The 25,801-nt window shown below is 37.1% G+C and overlaps 1 protein-coding gene across 9 annotated transcripts in view; it reads left to right on the top strand.

Moving 5' to 3' along the window:
- Nucleotides 1-24,199, top strand: part of LOC128226664 (transient receptor potential cation channel subfamily M member 2-like) — an 81,610-nt gene extending 57,411 nt beyond the window's left edge. For all 9 annotated transcript variants that reach the window (XM_052936636.1, XM_052936644.1, XM_052936640.1 and 6 more), the window contains 20 exons: nt 1,787-1,899; nt 4,074-4,208; nt 4,542-4,685; nt 5,410-5,532; nt 5,941-6,051; nt 6,604-6,778; nt 7,698-7,748; nt 8,008-8,040; nt 8,419-8,533; nt 9,254-9,446; nt 9,755-9,900; nt 10,054-10,193; nt 10,839-10,957; nt 11,757-11,851; nt 13,165-13,353; nt 14,855-15,071; nt 15,439-15,561; nt 16,222-16,394; nt 17,304-17,427; nt 19,712-24,199. In XM_052936636.1, coding sequence (XP_052792596.1) covers nt 1,787-1,899; nt 4,074-4,208; nt 4,542-4,685; nt 5,410-5,532; nt 5,941-6,051; nt 6,604-6,778; nt 7,698-7,748; nt 8,008-8,040; nt 8,419-8,533; nt 9,254-9,446; nt 9,755-9,900; nt 10,054-10,193; nt 10,839-10,957; nt 11,757-11,851; nt 13,165-13,353; nt 14,855-15,071; nt 15,439-15,561; nt 16,222-16,394; nt 17,304-17,427; nt 19,712-19,816 — 2,624 coding nt within the window. In that variant the 3' untranslated portion in view covers nt 19,817-24,199. The remainder of the gene's footprint in view (nt 1-1,786; nt 1,900-4,073; nt 4,209-4,541; nt 4,686-5,409; nt 5,533-5,940; nt 6,052-6,603; nt 6,779-7,697; nt 7,749-8,007; nt 8,041-8,418; nt 8,534-9,253; nt 9,447-9,754; nt 9,901-10,053; nt 10,194-10,838; nt 10,958-11,756; nt 11,852-13,164; nt 13,354-14,854; nt 15,072-15,438; nt 15,562-16,221; nt 16,395-17,303; nt 17,428-19,711) is intronic.
- The last annotated feature ends 1,602 nt before the right edge of the window (nt 24,200-25,801 follow it).

Here is a 25,801-nt window from a genome sequence, read left to right as displayed (position 1 = left end):
ATCATCACAGCGATTTGAGATATACTGCACAGCTTAATTGGCAGCCAAGAAAACTGGTGTGAAGGCATATATCCTTAATTGGCATGGTCATTTGAATTAACCTAAAATAATTGGAACTTGTTTGATGTCACTTGTCTAATAGCCAGTTATTGTAAACTTACGGGGACTGTTTATAGGAACTGCAATATGTCCCTTATTGACATATGACACGTATATAGTGTATTGTCATCCCATTCAAACCTCTGGTATAAGAGGAAAATCGTTTTAAAAACAAGACGAACAAACTTTATACACAACAACACATTTGTCGGTAAAGTTTTTGATCTAATTTATTCAACAAAAAAACACATTAAATGTTCAAATACCGATTTGACATTGGTATACCAACGTTGGATTAAATATTCAAATATTGGAATGTTCGTTTGCATCCCTAATATAAATCTGTGTGCACTCCTAAATACAGTCTGTACTGTTGTGGTATTGTATATGTGTGTGCAAGTTTTTTTATGATACTATCCCTTCTAAATTTATTGCAGAATAAAATAATAAGAATTTGAATATCTTAAACTTTGGATATCAATCTTTCCTTCATAGAAAAGTGGACACATCAGTAAACTCTAGTTAAAGTCACAATAAATAGATAGGTTGTTTGACCTTACCAGACCTTCTCACAAAATACCCACGAGCAGAAAGGTTTTTTAGCCTTCATTAGCTTTCTAGGAGGCTATGAAAAGAGTAAGAACAGGTGTATTTATGAAGGAAAGGTTGTCATTAACCTGCCCTGCATTCAGTTAAGGCTCACAATCACTCATATAAGCAAACTGTTCTGTTTTTATCTATGTTATATTGTAGCAAGCTGGGACCCAAGTAATTGCAAACGTTAGCTTTTGTGAGCGATTGTAAGCCTAGAGTGAAAGCAGGGCAGACATAATTGTATAGTAAACAAAAAATAAATACAATTTCTCTTAGTGTTTGGTGTAAACAAGACTCGGATGCAAATCACAAAATAACCTACTGAATAATACCAATAACTGTATATTATAATGACTAAATGGTCTTTTTTGTTTGGTGGATTTCTCTGGTATTAAGTTATTTTCTGTTAAAGATGCACTACATGTATTACAAATGTCGAAAACAATTATGCTTAGTATGAAGGATACCGAGTTTAATTTAAAAGAAATGTGCAAAAAGCATGGTATTGCTACCTTATGAGACCATAGTAGATCGCAGTAAATCTTTTAGCATTCACCAATCATTTAATATTTGTGCGTTTTCAGCTATTAAATACACAGTTGTAATATTGTTAATAGTAATTAATATTTTCCATAAATGCATTATTTAGTAAGCTGTTAAAGGTGTATCACTAAATATTTATGTTTGTTTACATGTGTTGTATTGATTTTGAATAAGAGTGTCACTTTAAGTGAAATAGTCTCTAAGTTATAGGTTTAATTTTACGTTACAAAATCATTTAAGCATAGCTAGGGTGCCGATTGGATTGTTTAGTAAAGCAAAGAAAAAGAACTTACCTTTTTTTAGTGCAAATGTCTTTGTACTAACTTGTGCGCATTCACAAACCTCTGAAGAACACACTTGATAATGACTTAAGGGAACTTTGGCTATCCTTTTTTTGAAGATTTCTAAATATGTGCAGTAATCCAGTTAGCAGAGTCATAAGCATTTAACACTAAAAAAAGGTCTGGCTATCGTTAACTCTAAACATACAGGTGAGGAAATAATACAAAATACACGATATAGCTAATATCAAAGACTCTCCAACCTGTAGGTCAAGAAGACAGTGACTCAGAAGGAGACGAGAATGACGATGAGGACGAAGAGGAGGAAGATGATATTTTACCACATGTGACCGAATCTACCCTCAAGGGACTCCAAGCTAAGGTGAGGATTCCTTTGGGTGACTTTTATCCAAACCTTAACTTTCTCTGTATTATTGGAAAGATACTGTTTTGCCACGCATTCCCACCTGTTTTTCGGCCTGTATGCCCCGCTGTATGTCTGCCTATATGCCCACCTGTATGTTGGCCTGTATGTCAGTCTGTATGCCCACCTGTATGTTTGCCTGTATCTCAGCCTATATGCTCACCTGTATGTCAGCCTGTATGTCCATCTGTATACCCACCTGTATATCGGCCTGTATGCCCAACTGTATGTCAGCCTGTATGTCAGTCTGTATGGCCACCTGTATATCGGCCTGTATACCCACCTGTATGTTGGCCTGTATGTCAGTCTGTATGTCCACCTGTATGTCAGTCTGTATGGCCACCTGTATATCGGCCTGTATACCCACCTGTATGTTGGCCTGTATGTCAGTCTGTATGGCCACCTGTATATCGGCCTGTATACCCAACTGTATGTCAGCCTGTATGTCAGTCTGTATGGCCACCTGTATATCGGCCTGTATACCCACCTGTATGTTGGCCTGTATGTCAGTCTGTATGTCCACCTGTATGTTTGCCTGTATGTCGGCCTGTATGCCCACCTGTATGTTGGCCTGTATGTCGATCTGTATACCCACCTGTATATCGGCCTGTATACCCACCTGTATGTTGGCCTGTATGTCAGTCTGTATGGCCACCTGTATATCGGCCTGTATACCCACCTGAATGTTGGCCTGTATGTCAGTCTGTATACCCACCTGTATGTTGGCCTGTATGTCAGTCTGTATGTCCACCTGTATGTTTGCCTGTATGTCGGCCTGTATGCCCACCTGTATGTTTGCCTATATGTCGATCTGTATACCCACCTGTATATCGGCCTGTATACCCACCTGTATGTTGGCCTGTATGTCAGTCTGTATGCCCACCTGTATGTTTGCCTGTATGTCGGCCTGTATGCCCACCTGTATGTCGATCTGTATACCCACCTGTATATTGCCCTGTATGCCCAACTGTATGTTGGCCTTTATGCCCACCTGTATATCGGCCTGTATGCCCACCTGTATGTTGGCCTATATGCCCACCTGTATGTCGGCCTGTATGTCGATCTGTATATCGGCCTATATGCCCACCTGTATGTCGGCCTGTATGTTGGCCTATATGCCCACCTGTATGTCAGCCTGTATGTCGATCTGTATACCCAACTGTATATCGGCCTATATGCCCACCTGTATGTCGGCCTATATGCCCACCTGTATATCGGCCTGTATGCCCAACTGTATGTCGGCCTGTATGTCGGCCTATATGCCCACCTGTATGTCGGCATGTATGTCGGCCTATATGCCCACCTGTATGTTGGCCTGTATGTCGGCCTATATGCCCACCTGTATGTCGGCATGTATGTCGATCTGTATACCCACCTGTATATCGGCCTATATGTCCACCTGTATGTTGGCCTGTATGTCGGCCTATATGCCCACCTGTATGTCAGCCTGTATGGCGATCTGTATACCTACTTGTATATCGGCCTGTATGCCCAACTGTATGTCGGCCTGTATGTCAGCTTGTATGTCAGCCTGTATGTTGTTCTGTATACCCACCTGTATGTCAGCTTGTATGTTGGCCTGTATGTTGGTCTGTATACCCACCTGTATGTCATCTTGTATGCCCGCCTGTATGTCAGCTTGTATGCCCACCTGTATGTCAGCTTGTATGTCGGCCTGAATGTTGGTCTGTATACCCACCTGTATGCCCAACTATGTCGGCCTGTATGCCCACTTGTATGTCGGCCTGTATGTTTGTCAGTATACCCACCTGTATGCCCAACTGTATGTCAGCTTGTATGCCCACCTGTATGTCAGCTTGTATGCCCACCTGTATGTCAGTCTGTTTGTCCACCTGTATGTTGGCCTGTATACCCACCTGTATGTCGGCCTGTATGTCGGTCTGTATACCCACCTGTATGTCAGCCTGTATGTCGGTCTGTATACCCACCTGTATGTTGACCTGTTTGCCCACTTGTATGCCCACCTGTATGTCGGCCTTTATGCCACCACGTATTCCCACCTGTCTGTCGGCCTGTATGTCCCTATGGCATGTTTCAAAATGCTCCTGCTGAAAACCCAGAATACTTGCCAGAATAAAATCAAGCAATAAAACAGTTTTTGTTTCTTTCAGAAATCAGATAGTATTGGTATTAGGTTAAAGTCTGCAGTGATGAACCTGCCCCAGAAAGGGAAAAGGCATGTTCCCTTCCACCAGAAAATATACCTACTGTGGACAGCACCAATCACCAAATTCTGGACCACGCAGGTTGGAGTTGCACCATGGGAAATGGTTGCTATTACACACAGAGCATTTAGACAAACTTGTAAATCTAACACCTTCAGCAGGGCAATTTTGTCATAAACCCTAGGTTAAAGTGTTCCAGGCAACAAAAATTCTTTGAAAAATAAATTTGGCATTCCTGTTTTCTGGTTAAATGGGCCTGTCAGAATCCTGCCCGTTCTTAATCATTTGCTATCAGAAGTCCCCTATATGACAGCTGTATTATTTCATATTATGGCAATTTTATAATTTTAAATGCACTCTTTAAACATATACCATCACTGCAATAAAGTATCACTACAAATTAATTCTTTACAGGTATTTTACTTTGCGTTCCTGGGTGTGTTTAGCCTGGCGACTATCTGGCCGACCTGTGGGAACCAGTACCTGGATATGACAGTCTGGCTCTGGACTATGATCATTGAGCTGGAACTTGTCTGGAGAGTCTACAGAAAATATCATGTGAGAAGATATATATGAAATTAAGATACTTGTAAGGTAGTAAAGAAAATGATTTAACTATCAATAATGTATTGCTATGAGGGACTAGACCCTGTAGTCTGTGTTCATGAGAAAAGCATGATGGAATTATTATGTACAAAGGAACGTAACTGAATTCTCATGCTGATAATTACAACTTCAGTTTCATTTTGATGTTTTCTTCCATTGTTGGAAAGTTTTTAATTACTTCTGCTTAAATTACAGCCAGGATATTTATCTGTCATATTGTTACAAGACACTTTCCCTAGCATGTAATTTTCATGTGTGTAGATACACCATAAATTTCATTCTACATGTATTGTTTTCTTTCGGGACAGACACGTTTGATCAAATCAAAGTACTAAATCATGGAGGGATAATATATAACAGCGCTACAAAACCCTATCACTTGTGGAATTAATGGCAAACTTCATGGATGTTTCAATATTGTTATAAATATTCTGATATTTGTCAATTAGACCCTACAAATACCTGTCCCTGGTATTTGTCCATTATGGCACTACAAATCCCTATCTCAAGTATTTGTTTATTACAGCGCTACAAAACCCTATCACCAGTATTTGGATATTGTATGGCTTAAAACCTGATCACTAGTATTTTTCTATTACATTGCTTCAAAAACCGATCACTAGTTTTGTCCATTACATCGCTTTAAAACCCGATCACAAGTATTTGTCTATTACAGCGCTACAAAACCCTATCCCTAGTGGGGAACTGTATGGACATTCTGATCATTATGGCGTTCCTTGTCATCCTCCTACTAACACGGATCTTGCACGTCTGGGTCGGCTTATCAAACTACATGCAGGTAAACAAGGGTGAAATATACTTGTAAATGCAATATTCAATCTATTCAAAATAAATGTCTCACACTTACATCAGTGAACAACAAACAATATCACTCTGCATGACCAAATAATGTTGTCAATCAGCACAATATATTGAAAGTTACTCGGTCCTTTTTTAAGGGGCAAGCTTTAAAATTTCTATATTTGGGACTACTTTTGAGGCATAAACATTCATATTTCTACATTTGGGACTATTTTACAGGCACAAGTCTTCATTTTTCTATATTGGAGACTTTTTTCAGGCACAGATGTTCATATTCCTATATTTTGGACTGTTTTTTTTAGACACAAACATTCAGGTTTTTATATAAGGGACTATTTTTCAGTCATGAAAATTCATGTTCGTATATATCCTACATATATTTCAGGCACGGACATTCATGTGTTATGGTTTGATCTACTTCTTCTACAGGCTCCTGGGTATTTACCTACCCATCAGCCCCACCCTGGGGCCCATGTTGCTCCGCATCAGCAGAATGGTAATTAACCAAATTTTTGTGTTTTCTATTACACATGAGAGTGACTTGTTAAAAGTCTAGATAGTTTTGCGAGACCATGACTGTAATAGAGGTGTCTGGCACAAATATGTGAATTTTGGATGCCTGGTGACCCTACATTATTTTGGTATCATTTGATTTGCTTTTGTGTGCAGAAAAAGAATAAGGAATTCTTAATTTAAAACAAACAAACCTTAAAACTCCTTTTGCTTGAAAAAATTGTTGAAATAAGGTATTGTCATAGTGCAAGTGTCATTGTTTTCAGCAGCAGAGTTGGGCACAAAAATGTTAACCATTTTCCATAACTAAAAATATTGATAAAGATATAAATACTGTTAAAGATATTCCAGTGAAACTTAGTACAAATGATTGTTTCCAGTGAAAATAAGTATATACACTGCAATGCCAGTTACTCTAGTTTTAATCATTGTTGAACTATGCCACTAGCTATACTGTGAAAAATGAACAAGCCTTGTGGTCTGCTTGAGGTCCTGTTGTCTGCCTCAACTTACATCTTATCTTTCTCTCTTTCAGATCAAGCATGACTTTGTGGCTTTTGTCCGTATGTTCCTGATCTTCATGATAGTGGGTGGGGTAACCATACAGGCTGTGCTCTACCCCCACTGGCCACTGTCCATTGAACTGGTCAAGCGGGTCATTACCAGGCCCATATACGCTATGTTCCTTACACAAGTCGCTGACCTTGACGGTACAATTTTGTTTTTCAAGTTCGAAATTTGGTTGTTTTTCGACTATCACTAATTATGAATCTGTGACTTCAATACTTATTTAAGCAGATCAGTTTGTTTTATCAAATTATAAAAAGGAACCATTGTTACATATGTTTTTGAGTGCAGGCTGATATCTTCATGCATACATGCCATATCCCCCGGCGGGGGGAAAAATCCCCCGACAATAATGACAAAGTAAGTGAAACCACAGTATGTGAGTGAAACTGAATGTAAAGAAACAACTCCACAAGGGTGAAATGCCAAAATGAAACTTTTACAACAAGTGATCAATTAATTTGTAGTAATTATCAAAGGCAAAGAACTATTACTCTTTTGGAAGGAAGAAATTAATAATATTTATTCTATTCTCTTATTGTCTGAAAGTCATCAAGCTGATAGAATTAAGCACATTTTTTTAAAAGACTTTGAGGAAGGTAAATTTAATCTAATTGTCTCGAAAACATATTTTCCCAATGATATATTTTGTTCTGCAAGTGCATTACAGTATGACATGACAGTGTATCATAAGAATATGATAAATCATGACATAAAATAATTCTTTATAATGAAAAAGTTAAGAGGTTTTCAAACCAAACTATATGTGAATACATTTTTTGTACTTGCGTCTAAAAATACTTTAAAATTTCGCCAACTTAGACCTGCTAAAAAAATCCCCCTGAATACAACCAAAATCCGCCTGAATTTTCAGCCTTTTGAACAAATCCCCCTGAATGGTCTCCAGAAAATATGGCATGTATGTTCATGGAAATGCTAACAAACATTGAAGATATTTACCGGTCATTGTATCTAATTTTCTTACTTGTTAAATGTTAAAGTACCTATGATGCTTTAATGTAAATGTTCAGTATACATGTATTTTGTACATGTATATTTCAGGAGAGCCATGTTCCAGCTCGTATGAGAACACCACGGATTACTGCTACAGTGGTACGGCTTACAGGCATTGTACCATTCATACCTTTAATATTCAGTTAAAAAATGACTATTCCTAATAATCAACTTCCCTTAATCTTAAATTTAAGATTAGCAATTGAGTATAATGTTGGGACCGTAAATAATATTTGACCAATAAACTAAATATAATCACATGTATAAGAATAAAGATAAGAATTATGTTTAATGTGGTGCAAGGGCATGGCCCCCCTGTATTTGTTTTTCTTTGATGTATTTTGTATCTATTCAACAGGCAGTGTAAATAGTGAAGCAGTACAGGCTAAAGGTTTGTTGATTTACTAATATGATTAAATTGTAGCAGTAACAGTTGAACACTAGTTATGTATCAGAAATATATAATGCTGTTTATTCATCACACTTTTGGTGGTCAGGAGGTTAAATATATTTCAACGATAGACGAAGATAAAATATTGTTGTTTTTATTAAATGTCTAAAAAGGATAGTACATGGCAATCACGAAAGCTTTGGGAAAAGCACAAATAAGTTTTTGCCAATGAAACATCATTTTTAAAATGATGTCATTGAAATTGTGTCCCAGCTCTCTGCACTCTGTAGTTTGATATGGGCATGTCGCGGGCTTATTTTTCAAACATTAAAAAAATCATTTTGATTCACTTACCATAAAGCATGTTTCATTCCCCAGAGATCGAGAGCCTACAAAAGTGCCCCCACACAAGTTTGTCTGCCTACGTGATCACACTGCAGTACCTGCTTATCTGTAAACTTGTGCTTGTCACCCTCCTCTTCGCCATGTTTGCGTAAGTACATTTAATGGTTATAATAAAATGTGTTTGAAAGTACTCAAATTGCAATACAAGGGAAAATTTATCATCTATGTATCATTTTATGACTATGCATCATTTTTATGATGAAATATCATCAGGGTTCACCTTCTAATGATGTCGCATCTATTTTACCATGCTGGATATACAATAGCACCAAAAGCATTTTTAAGTTGCATTTTATTTTTCTGTTCAATTGCACATTGAGCTTAATAAATGCTATGTTTTCAGTAATCAAAATTAGACTTTTGGATGAACAAGCCCGAATGCTTATATTAATGCTTGGCATCAAATTTTGTAACAAGCCCTGCTATATAAAATTCAGAATTTGAGCAAGCCCGAAAGACATTTTACCAGTACAGGGATTGCGGGCTTGTGCTAATTTCGACCACTGTGTTTTTGTTTTTCATAATAGTAAAAATGAAAAAACAATACTCCTAAACTGAATGTGTGCATAAAGGTGTGCAAATCAGAAATTTATAAATTTTCAGAAATCTTGACATTATTTTATCCATGAACTCAAATAATAAAACTGTAGGTTTTCAACCATTTAAAGAAACATACATTTAGATTCCAATCCTAGGTTGTCCATGGCCAAGTTTGACCTGATTTGGAAGTTCTTGAGCTACACCCTGATCGAGCAGTTCAGCAATCAACAGCCATTCACAACCTCAACATGCTACATTCTATTTTCAGTCTGACAATTGCAAAGGTTGACCTCATCGCCAGCGAGATTTGGAAGTTTCAGCGTTACTCCCTGATTGCAGATTTCATTGAGCGGTTCAGTCTCCCTCCTCCCTTCACGTTCCTGAGCATGATCTACTTAGTTGTACGTACGCTCTTCAGGATGTGTAAGAAAAAGTTGAAAAAGTGCTGCAGGAAAAATAAGGTAAGTTTTTTTGTTGTTATATTCTTATAACTAACTGTTCTTAAAACAAGCCTAAGAGAATACATGTATTTGTATACAGTATGGTCAAAGATAAGTGGAGATGATCTGTTGTTAGGCAATGTAAGGATATGTGACATCTTACTGAATACATTTCAGATAATACCAAATCTGATTCATTAGTTATAATTTTATAAAAACATTCTCACTTTAACAAAAAATGCTGTTCTGGAAATATGGAGCTCCAAAGAGGGGAGACGTTTGTAATAATCATGTTATTGATGTTTACTTAATAATCACTCATTTCATAGGATTTAAAGCTTCGTTCCATGCATAGCCGCATTGGCCAGAGGGCGATTGACGACACACTGTACTGGAAGAAAGTGGCCCGGGAATACAACGCCGGGGAAGAGGCCAAGCAGGAAAAGGAGAATATGCCACAGAAACAAGGAGACATGTATGTGGTTTATATACTACTGTTTGCATGTAACTTCCTTACCAATCAGTAGTTTGTAACTTCGCTATTCTCGCAAGTATAATTTAAAGCTACGATTTAATTTGTCGGTTATAGTAAAAGTTGATTAATTCAATGCTTTGTTTTCTTTTCCAGACTGGTGAGTCTCCAAGATGACCTGCGAACTTACAGAAAGAGCATGAAGCGTCTGAATGACCGCATCGTGGAGCTTGAGCGAATGTTCCAGTCTAGCAGTCTCTGTCTTGAGGATATTGCTCACAAACTGGAGAAAAATGGTGCGTGTGATTTGGGTGATTAACTAGTATTTGGTTGGGCTGTATTGAATGGTTTTGGACATTCTGGTAATTTTGGGTTTTCATTTTTTTTAAGAGATAAAGGCATGATTTTGTGATGGCTCAGTTGTCTGTCTTGTTGTCAGCAGCTGGAGCATGAAAAAACTTAAATGATGCTTTCATTTCATAAATTGTTTTAAGATAATAACATGAAATATAGTATGCTTCTTGAAATTACCAATGGCATTATGAACATCCCTTAAAAGTCCCATAACTTTGACTTAAATTTAATCATACTTAAGCTCTTGGATTGATTGAAACAGCACCATCCACTTATGGTGCTTTATCATTGAAAAGTTACAGAAAAAACATAAATTACTTTTGACTAACAGCTATCAATTTTAATGTCTCTGACAGAGGGGATGGTAATTACTTATGTTAATGTTGCAGCAAGACAGTCATCATATCCCAGCTCCACCATTGCCTGTTTTCCTGTCCTTGATACATTTCTTGTTCATTTATGGAGGTGATGGATGTTAAAGATGTAAAAAGCCGGCTTATCCATATGGCAACCTGAAGGTCAACATATCCCAGCACTGCCATTAATGACTTCCCTGTGTTTGAAGCAATGTTTGTTTTCTTTTACAGAGGTGATGGGTATTACCAATGTGAAAGGCCGGTTTATCCATGTGGCCGCACGACAGTCTCCCTACCCCAGCACCACCATTGCCCGCTTCCCTGTCTTTGACAAATACGTGCCTTGGGATGTAGGTTGATAAAGTTCAAGTTCAAACTTTATTTATTGTTTGCAGCAGTTTATTAGTTATGAATGGGGTTTTTATAGTATAAATCAATATAATGCAATTTATTACATGATTCCTACAGGGTTTGACCAATTTTAGTAACAGAAAATGGCTAAAACATCGGGCCAATTTTTATTTTATTTTATGATAGATTTTATGTTGAAATCGTCCATTTGTCCGTTTGGGATTGGGTGGGGGCCTGATGTAAACTTTTGAAATGGTTCAGTTTTGACTATTGCCAATCAAGCCATTCATTTAGTGCACCATTATGTAGCTTTATCAGTAAAGTTTTATAAGCAATACATACAATGATTTGTGATTTGGCCACATTATTACTAAAATTATGTCCCATGATAATGTGAGGAAAAACTAAAACAACCACAGTGACGAATTTCAACGTATGGTTTCTTCGCACATGCTTTTATATCAGGAAATAAAACTACTTTGGCAGAAGGAAGGTCATATTTCTTTTTCAAATAGTTAAATTTGTTTCTGCTAAATCAAACAATCCAACAACCACAATTTCTTTGCATTTTATTTTTATTAACCATGAGGTTTGAACATACAAAATGTCCTTGCATGAAATAAATTTTTTATAGCTTTTAAAAGGGTATGTTAAAAGAGTTTTTGTTTCAATTTAGCACAGCGATGCATTGCAGAAAATAGTAGTATGACATATTTGCGTTGTGCGCTGTACAATGTGTCGGTATAAGTCACTGTGGTGATGTATGGCATTACTTAATCATTACTGCTACCTCAACAGACACAGTATGATGTGTACGACCCCAAAACATACACACTTGAGAAGAGCAAATTCCTGGAGCATGAGATTTTCTATGTGGATGAGGACATTCTGGAGTAAGTTCTGTAGTGCTTATACTGGCATGTAATGCAGGTGAGATTATCAAGAGATTATACAATAAATCTAGGATGGGATTACGTTTTGTGCCATAGTGATATAAAAAGAAAATTAATGCCGATTTTTCCAGTTTGTGTAACTATTTATGTTAACATTTAAGATCATTTGCTAGTGAATTGAGGATGTTTTCTGGGGTGTTTATCATACATTTAAGAAGTAACCTGATTGTACATCTAAGAAGTGGCCTGATTGTACATTTAAGAAGTTCCCTGATTGTACATTTAAGTAGTCACCTGATCGTACATTTAATTAGTCACCCAAGCATACATATACAGTTGAACACCGTTAATCCGAAATCGTAGAGACCCAACAAATTACTTCGGAATAGTGGTGTTTCGGATTAACAATTTGCCGCAAATAACAGCGTTCGCGAATTATAGATAACGTGTAATACTTAGTTGTGAAGATTGCAATGTCGGTTACAAGTTACCAATACAACGCACAGTTTGAGTTATCTTTTGTATACAAAAATATTTGTTGATTTAGTGTTTAATAATTGACAAATAATTCGTTATTATATTTTTTATTAAAATGACTTAAAACATTTAAAACAAAACGACAGCACATGTATGCATTTGGATTGTTTGGTAGCGGGTTGAGTGAGCAATATGGCGACGGAATCAGATGAGATAGACATTTTCGAATGATATTCAAATTGTGTTAACCATTTTCTGACATCAATGTTTGTAACACACGCATGCTTATTGTCATTCTTTAACAAGCGATAATTGTGCTCCATTGTCAGCTCAAGCCGATGCCGGAGTGCATTTGCAGTATGGTGTGAAAAAACTTTGACATGATCGAGTTTGAAATAAGAATTGAAATAGGTGTGTAAAACCCTATTAATAAATGTGAAAAACCCCATCAGGACCGTAATATTTACTTCGGACTAGCGATTATGGAATAAAGACCAAAAATTTAGTTAACTAAGACAGAGAAAAATTGGGACCGAAAAAATAATTTCGAAATAGCAATAATTTCGGATAAACAGTGTTCGGAATAGCAGTGTTCAACTGTAATAAGTGCCCTGATTGTACATATAAGTAGTCACCATTCAAAAAGACAGAGCAGAGCAATATTTCTTTGTTTGTTTGGTCTACACTTCAGCATTTGGAAGTAATCAATGCTTGCTAACAGTCTTAATGCAATTCACTCAAATGCAAACAATTCGGGCAAAAGTTGTATTTCAAAGAATGTAATCTGGTTGTAACTTGACTCAACAGCATTTCTAATCATTTACTCCACATCCCAGACTTGCAAGACTGAAGGAGGAAAGAGATGATGATGGTAGAATGTCGCCCATCACTGAGTTCTTCCCCAAGTGGAACACTGTGACCACGACCAGGGACAAGAATGTTCGCCAGGACATCGACAGGCTGTCCTGGATCAACATAGATGACCAGCCATTAAGATATGAAGTTGATGCACTCAATTTACCGCAGTAAGTAATCACGCTAGTTAATTTCAATTGTTTAAAATAGGTGAAAACCTTCCTGGACAAGATCATGAGTCTAGACATCGACAGGCTATCCCCCAACAAGTACAATGACCAGCCTTCAAATATGAAGGGCAAGGGCATGCCTCAGGACATTGACATGCTATCTCAAAACAGGTTAGACAACCAGCCCGTCAGATAAGAGGTGACATGGGCATGAGTTAGGACATTGACGGGCTATCTCAAAACAGGTTAGACAACCAGCCCGTCAGATAAGAGGTGACATGGGCATGAGTTAGGACATTGACGGGCTATCTCAAAACAGGTTAGACAACCAGCCCGTCAGATAAGAGGTGACATGGGCATGAGGTAGGAAGACGACCAGCCCGTCAGATAAGAGGTGACATGGGCATGAGTTAGGACATTGACGGGCTATCCCGGACGAAGGAAGACGACCAGCCCTTCAGATATGAGGTGACAAGCACAGGACATGGCTATCCTGATGCTAAGGTAGATGATCAGCTCTTCAGATATGAGTTGGACCCACTCAATTTACAGCAGTAAGTAATCACACTAGATTGCATTTGTTGGAAAAGGTGAAAACCATCAGGAACAAAGGCATGTGTCAGGATATCAATAGGCTGTACCCGATCAAGGTAGACAACCAGACACTCAATTTAAATCATTCAGTATTTGCAATATTTTACATTTGTTGAAAACAGTGAAATCTTCAGGTGTAAGGACATCGTCAGGTAATCCTGCATCAAGGTAGACAACCAGCCCTATAGATATCAGGAGGACGCGCTCATTTGCCACAGTAAGTCTCACACTTGTTTACATTTGTTTGACATGGTGAAAACGTTCAGGGACAAAGATGTGCATCACAACATTGGAAACAAGTTATTGCAACATTACTGGTATGTTTATAACTTCTGTTGGCTTATTGTTGTGTGACAGTATTGGAGTACCCAGAGAAACGCCATATGGATTGGTGACCAACAACCAAATGCTCATGCATCCAGACTTGGTATCATCTTGGTGAAAAGGGAAGAAGGGAACTTACCCTGCTCTAGCCATAGCTCATTCATTTGAGTGGTAAATGCTTTTAAAGGAACCTTGTTGTATCAGACATGAAATAATCAAATTCATTTGAAATGTAAACAAATGCTTGTTTGAATGACATCAACATCAGGAGTTGAAATTAGAGCACTAGTTGTTAATAAATGGCTGAAAATGAGACAGTAAATGCCAATGAAAATCTAACTATTTTAGGCTTGGTTTTACAATATTCTATTCCAATGACTGTCTGCCGGTTGCTTTTTGATGTTTGTTCATAACAATAGGTAAAATGACTCAATTTCAACAAAGTTTATAAAAAGTTGTTGCCATAAATAATTGTGTGTGTGATTCCCTTGACTACACTGTTTCTCCAAATGGAAGCCATTCATTTTGAGACTAATAAGTTTTGAAAATAACTTAATTCAAACATTTGTTCTGTATTCTATAGAAATCCAATGGGTCGAACAGGCATACGGGGGAAGGGTATTCTGTGGCGCTGGGGACCGAATCACGTAATCAAGGCTGTGGTCACCCGCTGGAGACGGAAATATGGACCTGACCTCAGTGCTATGACAGATTACCTGTATGTGGAGGGAAAACGGGTGCTGGAGTTTATCACAGTCCAGAAGGAGACTTTCATGGATTCCAGCTATGCACTGCCAGGGGTAGGGAACTTTTTAGCTAGTCGTTTTTTTAAAGAAAAAAGATCAGATATCCTAAGCCATTTCTGTTGTTGGTAGTGAGGTACTGAAGCAGCTTCATGGTGCAAAAACCTCAAACCTGGTCATGTCTGAAAAATCTTTCAAGATATTCAAATGAAACTTTGTACATATGTTCCCAGAGATAAATCACACATGTAAAGCAAACTCTGGCTTTAATAAGTGTTAAGACATGCTCCTTGTTCAATTAAACAAAAAATACAGAAAAGCTTTGGCATTTATTTTTGGCACTCTTTATAATTTTATACATAAATCAGTAAAATTGTCTCAAATCCAAAATATTCAAAAGTATTTTTTTTCCAATCATTTACAGGACATTCTTCATGGACTGAACAACCCCTACAGTATTCTCTGCCAGTCGTTTATGTCCCAAGTGTTCAACGAAGAAGACACGGCCAAACAATACGGCAAGTTTGACCAGAGAGACATGATTCAGGTAACACTCTACTGGAACAATGTAGTAGATACCTTTACCATTTCATATGATAAGTATTTATGTATTTAAAGATGCAAGAAACACAACGACAAGGGTTAGTTTTAGAATATCTTTTTGTTAGAAATGAATGTCAGCTGTTGCCAGTTTCATTAACTCTTTCAATGTTGTAATCGCAAAAATTTCTGAGCATGTTCTTTTCAAACAATTTGGGCACTGAAATATTTAAAGCTGATCAGCTAAGTAAACAATTCTTCTGTATTGCAGTTTTTCGCTTAGTTCGATATGATGAAATGATATCCCAGATACTTGTCAACAAAAGTTATTATCCCCATCGTAATTGTATTTCTTAGGAATATGTGATATTATAACATACCATAAGCCATGTTGCAACCTCTACATCCGTCCAGTCCACATGTCAGTGTCAAACATGGCTGCCAACAACTTTTTTATTAAATATTATTTCCCATTTTGCAAGTGCAGTAGCGGTTTGATCAGACTCCCAAACCTCTGTGCAACCAATGGAGGAGAAAAACTTGCTGGCCAACTACAAGTGATTCAAAGATTCTGCGATATATTAACCTAGTTATTTTCATTTTGTATTGAAGCTTTTCTCAGTCATTTCATATAAAAGTACACCAAGTTCTTTACTTTGTGTTTCAGTTTTTCTCCCAATTTGCGAGTGTGGTAGTGGGAGGCTCGACATCGCGTACCTCTGTCCAGCCTATGGAGGTGACCAATCCCGTGTCAAACTTACGGTCAGCCGGGCTCATGAACCCCTACATAACAGATTCCAGGCCAAACCTACGCTCTGAGGTGGACCAACAGGGATTCTGGTGGGTTGTTAAGTTTTTGAAGGAATGCTTGGTCCATTGATGTAGGTTTCCGCCTTGCACCCAAGACATTGTGGGATGAATGCTGGTTTGAGTGGCATTCATTATCATGGCATATCAAGGTGGACGGTAGTATTTGCCCGCAAATCATGTTAATACTTAAGACATTACTCATTCTCAATCACAACTCCTTTTTCCACTTTAGCATGGCGTTTCTGTTTTTCAAAGAGAACGGTGATCTTATTAAGTGTAAGTTAATTATATTGCAAATTAAATGTGCAATGTTTTTACATAAAATCAAGGGTTGTGTAACAGTATGTCACATGTATAACAATATTTTATAGGACAAACATGAGTGATGGTCATGAATTAACTTTACTATATATGCCGGTCAGATACTTGTTCTTCTCACCATTCTCTTCAACCCATAGAATGATCGCTCTGATATGCTTTAAATGATGATCTTATACATTCAGGAACATTTATGCAGTAGCGCTATGTTACCCCCTGTGCTGTAGCGATATGTTACCCCCTGTGCAGTAGCGCTATGTTACCCCCTGTGCTGTAGCGATATGTTACCCCCTGTGCAGTAGCGCTATGTTACCCCCTGTGCTGTAGCGATATGTTACCCCCTGTGCTGTAGCGCTATGTTACCCCCTGTGCTGTAGCGATATGTTACCCCCTGTGCAGTAGCGCTATGTTACCCCCTGTGCTGTAGCGATATGTTACCCCCTGTGCAGTAGCGCTATGTTACCCCCTGTGCTGTAGCGATATGTTACCCCCTGTGCAGTAGCGCTATGTTACCCCCTGTGCAGTAGCGATATGTTACCCCCTGTGCAGTAGCGCTATGTTACCCCCTGTGCTGTAGCGATATGTTACCCCCTGTTTACATGTATGTACTGCCATTTTCAGCTCCACACTGCTGTACAAAGGCTACCTGGATGACCCACGCAACACTGACAACGCCTGGGTGGAGGCTGAAGTCTGGAACTTCCATTACGACTTGGGAGATTCTTTTGACTTGAGAATGTCCGAGGTACAAATGAGCTTAGCAAATCTGTTTTTAGCTCACCTGAGCACGAAGTGCTGAAGGTGAGCTATTGTGATCGCCCCGTGTCCGTCATCCGCCTTCGTCACCAGGTCAAATTGAAGGAAAATCTTGTTAACACTCTAGAGGTCTCATTTATGACTGTATCTTCATGAAAGTTGTTCAGAATGTTTATATTAATAATCTTTAAGTCAAGTTTAAATCTGGGTCATGTGCATTCAAAAACTAGGTCACCAGGTCAAATCATAGGAAAAGCTTGTTAGCACTCAAGAGGTCACATTTATGACTGTATGTTCATGAAAATTAGTCAGAATGTTTATATTAATTAGCTCTAGTCCAAGTTCGAATCTGGGTCATGTGTGGTCAAAAACTAGTTCACCAGGTCAAATTAAAGGAAAAGCTTGTTTACACTCTAGAGGTCACATTTATAAAGGTTTCTTCATGAAAGTTGATCAGAATTTTTACATTAATTATCTCTAAGTCAAGTTTGAAACTGGGTCATGTGCGGTCAAAAATTAGGTCATAAGGTCAAATCATAGGAAAAGCTTGTTAGCACTCTAGAGGTCACATTTATGACTGTATCATCGGGAATCTTGGTCAGAATGTTTATATTGATTACCTCTAGGTCAAGTTCGAATTTGGGTCATGTGCAGTCAAATACTAGGTCACCAGGTCAAATTTAAGGAAAAGCTTGTTAACACTCTAGAGGTCACATTTATAAATGTATCTTAATGTCAGTTGGTCAGAATGTTTATTTTAGTAATCTCTAAGTCAAGTTTAAATCTGGGTCAATTGTGGTCAACAACTAGGTCATAAGGTCAAATCATAGGAAAAGCTTGTTAGCACTCTAGAGGTGACATTTATGACTGAATGTTCATGAAACTTATGTCAGAATGTTTATATTGATTAGCTCTAGGCCAAGTTCGAATCTGGATCATTTGCGGTCATAAACTAGGTCACCAGGTCAAATTTAAGGAAAAGCTTGTTAACACTCTAGAGGTCACATTTATAAATGTATCTTAATGTCAGTTGGTCAGAATGTTTATTTTAGTAATCTCTAAGTCAAGTTTAAATCTGGGTCAAGTGCAGTCAAAATCTAGGTTGTTAGGTCAAATCATAGGAAAAGCTTGTTAGCACTCTAGAGGTCACATTTATGACTGTATGTCCATGAAACTTAGTCAGAATGTTTATATTGATTAGCTCTAGGCCAAGTTCGAATCTGGGTCATGTGCGGTCAAAAACTAGGTCACCAGGTCAAATAATAGGAAAAGTATTTTAACACTCTAGAGGCCACATTTATGACCATAATTATGTTCATGGAACTTGATCAAAATGTTATTGTTGATGATCTTTATTGGATCAGGTGAGCAATTCAGGGCCTTCAGGGCCCTTGTGTTGGTTTTATGATATTATGAAGACTAACGATGACCAGAATAGGTGGCTGTATATACGATAATATACAAATAATAATATGGCATTTCAAATAGGATGATATGGTTATTTTCCAACCTGATGAAGTGATATTGATCGAGGGCATAATCAGATGTTGATACCACCTCATCAGGTCAATGAATCACCATATCAACCTTAACTGAAATGCAACAATTGTTTTACTGTGTTATTTAAAGATATAAGATATAAACCTCATTTCATTTTAATCTACCCGGTAGGCTTGTACGATTTTTTTTCTATCAATCATAGTTGAGATCTTATTGCGCAAATAAAGTTTATTCACTTTCACTGTTTGTTGGCTGTTCCCAGAATATTTACTTACCAGTAGATTATAATGAAACTAAGTAAAATATTCTAAAAGGGTATAATAAATAAACCTTCACAAGTTTTCTCCGATTTCCATAATATTGTATCAACATAAATGACAAATCAGCTAGTCTTACAGTATTCAACTAACAGATATGAAAAGCAAACATATCTTCAAATTGACAATCGTTTATGCAACTGTTAGTTTGCCTTGTTTGGGTTGGATACTGTTAGTAGTTTCCCTCATTTTGTATTGTGAAATTAATTCGCTTAGTAGCCAATGTGACGTATAACTAGATTTGTACCAAGGTGATTTTGAGCATTTCACTAAGGTCAATATGTGATAAAGGCTCCATCCACAAGTCGTAAATACGACTACTTATCACGATTCATGTGACTGCGTTTAATCCAATGAGAATCTCTTATCTCTTAAAGATATACCACTTTAGGATGGTGAAGAAAAAATATATTCCGTGTAATTGCCTCAAATCCTTGAAAATGTTTACTATTACAGGAGCTTACCGTGAAGTGGAAGGAGGTGTCGAAGTATGTGAAGATATTCGGCAACGAGAGCGTTATAGTTCAGGAGGCAGCACGCATTCACGATGCTTACTGCTAATAAAATGGTACATGGATGTGTCGGAATACATGTACATCTTAGTGCCCAAGACTTAACTTTCTTCTGATATTAAATGTCTGGAAGTGGATGGATATTATCAACTAGAAAACCCATGGCCCCTGACTTGGTTAAAACATAGTCTATGAAGCATGGAAGTGGATGGATATTATCAACTAGAAAACACATGGTCCCTGACTTGGTTAAACATAGACTATGAAGCATGGAAGTGGATGGATATTATCAACTAGAAAACCCATGGCCCCTGACTTGGCTAAAACATAGACTATGAAGCATAGAAGTGGATGGATATTATCAACTAGAAAGCCCCAGGCCTCTGACTTGGTTAAAACATAGACTATGAAGCATAGAAGTGGATGGATATTATCAGCTAGAAAGCCACAGGCCTCTGACTTGGTTAAAACATAGACTACCGTGTGAAGAATCCAGTTTTTAACACATTTCTAGTTTTATATGAGTTTAAGGGAAAGGATTTGCAGGGTCTTTGGTGCCTAAACTTTTAAAAAACTTTGATTTATACATATTTCAGTGATATACTAGTCAAAGTTTCATTATATAACTTTCCTGTATTACTCTTAAGGCGATTATGAATCTAACAAAGTATTAAATGAATTTCAGACAAATACATGTGATGTACAATTATCCTGCAAATGGTTTTGAACATTATTATTATGGAATTTTGAACATCACATACATTTAATATGTATAATACAGTACAGCCAAAACCTGTTGGCTCGAACTCGCTCGACTCCAATTCCTCGTTGGCTCGAACTAGATGTAAAGGCCTGCTTTCTTTTTACTAAAGGTAAACATTCCCGCTTGGCTCGAATTTTCTGAGGCTCAAGGTATAATTGCTGGTCCCTATGAGTTATTGAACGAGGTTAGACTGTATGTGATGTTCAAAATTTTGATGGGCAACCAGGCTTAGTGAGTAACCCGCCACACAACTTGCCCACGTGTCAGATTTTTTTAACCAGACCAGAAACAAATGATTGATCTTTTTTCTTGCAAACCTGAAATTTTCCAAGTATGTAAAAATTGATGTAGAAAAAACATATTGAATGTCATGATGCATAGTTATTTTAGTTTTATGTTGATATCAAATGGTTCATCTGAAACAGCTCTTTTTTAAGATGAATTAAGAATGTTTATGAGTTTTTATTTTATTTTATTATATTTTCAGTTTCTCTGTAATCAAGTGTCATAATTGAATTTTTCCTGAAATGCCTGTCCAGTGTGATTTTTGCTGAATAAGATTTTTTAATAAGATTTGTTGATAAATAGATGAACCCGGTAAAATTATGCATAATCTTTTGTTTTACATTTTTACTGTGTTTTTTAAACTTGTTTTAATTGTCAGGCTAAATTGTCATCTATTTTTATTCATTTATGATTCTTATTGTTTTTATTCTTGTCTGAAGTTCTCTTTTTTAATCCATGAATTCATTGCTGTCTTGTTTAAGAAGCTTCTTGGGTTTTTTTAAGGCAATACGTCAAGGTTATAGCCATCATTGTTGGGCACTATTTTAAATATTGGCCGTAACTCAAAAACCACTTGAGAAATTGAAATGAAACTTAGTATACAATTTGCCAGAGTCAACACACACAGGTAAAGGAAGCCCAATAACTGTTGAACTATGCCCGGTATTTGACTCAAAACAACAGAAAAAACATCTGAGTGTCAGTGTTCACTCCACAGTGCTCTTGTTTTTTTTATATATTTATGCCTTCAACAGCTGATTACTATGTTTTGTATTACCATGTTTGTTATTGGACATGATGTCAGTTTCATTCTCATATTGCACCATGTTCAACTTTTATCATGTTAAAGAATTGTTGTTTTGTTTAAGAAACTTTTTGGGGGGTTTTAAGGCAATATGCCAAGGTTATAGCCATCATTGTTGTGTTTTTTTTTAAAAATTTCCATAACTCAAAAAGCACTCAAGAAATTGAAATGAAACTTTAAATAGAATTGTTGAGCTATTATGTTTAATAAACACTAACGCCAATTTTTCTGACTAGTTCAAAATAACTTTTATGCTGCTGAATTTTATTAATCATTTCAAAGATATTTGTTTTGAAATACTTTTATTTCGTCAATACTCAACTTGTATACACATGTAGCCATTAAAAAGGATTCATTATGTTTACAATCTCACAGATGTGTACGCTATGCCATTTTCTGCTGAATGCATGAGGTTAACACTTGTCCCAGTGATTTTTATTTTTGCAGCTTTCAAAAATAGATAATGCCACAAAGATTGAACCTGAACTCCAATTTTTCTTTCAGGTCAAATGAATTTTCTTCAGTTACTATGGTTAGTGCTAACATTAGATGTACATGTATTAGATGTATTGCTTATTTTGTGCTTTGATGTCATTTTGGGATCCTAGGCCTGTGGGTTTTTTTCTTCATGATTTTGAATTAATTTATGAGTGTTTAGTAAATGTTTTTGCCCAGTTTGGATTTGTTAAAATAGTGATAGTTCTTAATTTTGTTTGAGCATTCATTGGAAGAGGGTTCAAATCTCGGTACTTAATTATGTGTGAGCAATTCTGATAAAATTTTCCATCTCTGTTGTCAAAACTTGGTACTATTTTTTCGTTATTATCTTAAATTTGTTTGAAAAGATTAACTGCTTTCAGATAAACTGAGTCTCTGATGAAACGTTATCCACTCAAAAGTGTATTTTATTTCTTTTACTTTTTATGATCATTTATTATTTCCAATCTTTAACTTTACCCAGTGTTTTATGTATCCATTTTCAGTTACTCATGTTGTAGTCAGTTTGTGCTGTTTGCCTTAAGCATGAATATTTTTCCTTCAAAACCCAGGCAAGCTGAATAGCTTATACATGTACTTAAAGTCTTGGTTATAAATGCAGAAGTGATCAAAATTGAATTTGTGATCGAAATTGAAATATTTATCATAATTAAAATTGTCCAGGGTTTTTTATGAGCGAAAAAAAAGTTGAGGTATTATGTAGCCTTACTGATGTTGGCTTCGTCTATGTGAACATTTAGCCATTACTCGAAGATGTTGAAATAAGACTTGGTACACATGTAACCAGAGACAATATGAATTTGAATTTGTGTTCGTACTCACGGTCTTCAAATAGTGATAAACATGAAGTACAGGCTATTTGTTGTTTTTATTCTTGCTGTCATTTTATGAGGGAGGGGAGTATTTTTTTCTCATCTGCATGTGTTTTACAATTATATGCCACTGTCTTACGATGTTTTTTTTATATATGAATGAGGTTCACATGAAAACGTACAACCACAGAATGTTTTAATAACAGGCAGCTGAAAAGCTGTTTCATGGTTTAAGTATTTTCAGCTGCCTGATACCTGATTTTTTATGACGGTTTCCCGAATAAGATATCTTTAATTATACATGTATATTTACTAATGTTCAAGGGTCATGTAGTTGTTTGTGTATTAAATTTTAAAAGTTTTAAACATACTTTAGTGACCTGATGGCTTATCAGGATAAAGCCTAATGAGTTATAATTAAACATAAAAGACTGATTTACCACATTGAAGATAATAGCATATCATGTCAGTCTGATGGCTAATCTTTTTGAAGTCTGATGGCTAATCTTTTTGAAGTCTGATGGCTAATCTTGTTGAAGTCTGATGGCTTACAAATGGAAATGGCTTATCATTATTAAGCCTGGTGGATAATATCAGATGATCTATCATGTTGATGTCTGATAGCGTACCATGTTAAAATATGATGGGTTATGAAGCTGAAAACTGATGGCTTTTATAAATTTGTTGAAATGGACTATTGGGGAGATTACTTTAAATGTAGTTTACTTGATGCTTAGTTGATGCATCTATCACAAGATTTCTCTGTGTTATCTTTTGTACATATCATGACTGTTCACATGTTTAATGTAAGCTTAATGCATTTTATTATCTTTTTTTGTTATAGTTTTTGCAAAAAAATGCTGCAATACCCCGGTATATCTTATTCTTCCATTGTCAGTTATTTGTCAGCATGTGGAGTTTCAGATAATTTAACATTTTGAGTTTATTTTCTCATCTAAACTCAGTTTCTAGACAAGTCTTAGGGTTAGAATGCTTAAGTATCTTATGACATAGCCAAACATTTTGCTTAATTTAAAATCACTTCAGTCAGTTAGCAGGAATATGTTCAATATGATTTCAAAATCTTTTAAAAAGTTGAATACTAAGTGCTTTAAACCGAGCTGAGTTTGTTCCTGTATTGATTGTGTGGGAAGTTGGGGCTGGGTATTTTTGTTGTTCAATTTTGAGTGAACATGAAGAAGCAATAGATATGATCTTGTTAATCTGTTAAGTGTCTTCTGAGGAATTGAAATAAAACTATTTTGCATTTTCATGTCTTATCAATATCTGCATGCATTTCATACATTAAAACAATATTATAATATGTAAGCTTATCTAAGGCTGTTTTGGGTATCAATCTTATTTAGGTGTCCTTGAAAATACAAAGGCAGGTATCTGCATGAAGATAAACACTATATCTCAGTTAAAAGCGTCAACCATATCATTTACCAACCATTGTAAAAAGACATGAAAAGATATAGGAGAATTTAATTAATTCAACGCTTGAGGGCATCCATCTTGTCATCAGGCTCCTTGCAGCAGTTTAGCTCAATAGTTACAGAATGGTCCTTTATCCCAACTCATTTTAACGCCGACATAAAATTTAGAGCTTTGGGCGCTAAAATAAACCCTAATTAAAAAGTACTTTAGGGTAAAAATCGGGATAAATTAAATTCAGAAAACGACATTCAGAGGATTCATGTTTAGACTGCTGTTTCATGACTTGTTGAGGTGTTTTTTAAGGATACCTACATGTTTTACCAAAATGTGGGGGATCTATCTAAAACTATTGATATGAATCCTGTTTGCAGTACCCTGTCCAATCGAAATGGATTGTTGATGCCCTGTTTGTTTTTCATCCTAAGGACAATGATGTTGGGCAATTCCCACACCCCTGGTGATACTGCCACCAAGGAAATAGACTTAACTTAGGTTTTTCAAAAAGATTGTTAGGAACATAAATTCTCTGACCATAGGAATTTTGATTATTTCTACTGCTCCAGGGATGGGATTTAGACAACAATATTTGCAGGTTGTTGACTGAAACCCTGGCATCCATACTCACCAATGGTGCAGAACATTCAAACCCCCTGGCATGCCTACTCACCAGTGGGGCAGAACATTGAAACCCCCTGGCATGCCTACTCACCAGTGGTGCAGAACATTGAAACCCCCTGGCATGCCTACTCACCAATGGTGCAGAACATTCAAACCCCCTGGCATGCCTACTCACCAGTGGTGCAGAACATTGAAACCCCCTGGCATCCCTACTCACCAGTGGGGCTGAACATTCAAACCCCCTGGCATGCCTACTCACCAGTGGTGCAGAACATTGAAACCCCCTGGCATCCCTACTCACCAGTGGGGCTGAACATTCAAACCCCCTGGCATGCCTACTCACCAGTGGTGCAGAACATTCAAACCCCCTGGCATGCCTACTCACCAATGGTGCAGAACATTGAAACCCCCTGGCATGCCTACTCACCAGGTGCAGAACATTCAAACCCCCTGGCATCCCTACTCACCAATGGTGCAGAACATTGAAACCCCCTGGCATGCCTACTCACCAGTGGTGCAGAACATTCAAACCCCCTGGGATCCCTACTCACCAATGGTGCAGAACATTGAAACCCCCTGGCATGCCTACTCACCAGTGGTGCAGAACATTCAAACCCCCTGGCATGCCTACTCACCAGTGGTGCAGAACATTGAAACCCCCTGGCATCCCTACTCACCAGTGGTGCAGAACATTCAAACCCCCTGGCATGCCTACTCACCAATGGTTGAGAACATTGAAACCCCCTGGCATCCCTACTCACCAGTGGTGCAGAACATTGAAACCCCCTGGCATCCATACTCACCAATGGTGCA

The sequence above is a fragment of the Mya arenaria genome, chromosome 3 (assembly GCF_026914265.1).
Source record: "Mya arenaria isolate MELC-2E11 chromosome 3, ASM2691426v1".
Taxonomy (NCBI): domain Eukaryota; kingdom Metazoa; phylum Mollusca; class Bivalvia; order Myida; family Myidae; genus Mya; species Mya arenaria.
Note: the sequence above shows the minus strand (reverse complement) of the source record. Positions and strands in the feature narration are given on the sequence as shown.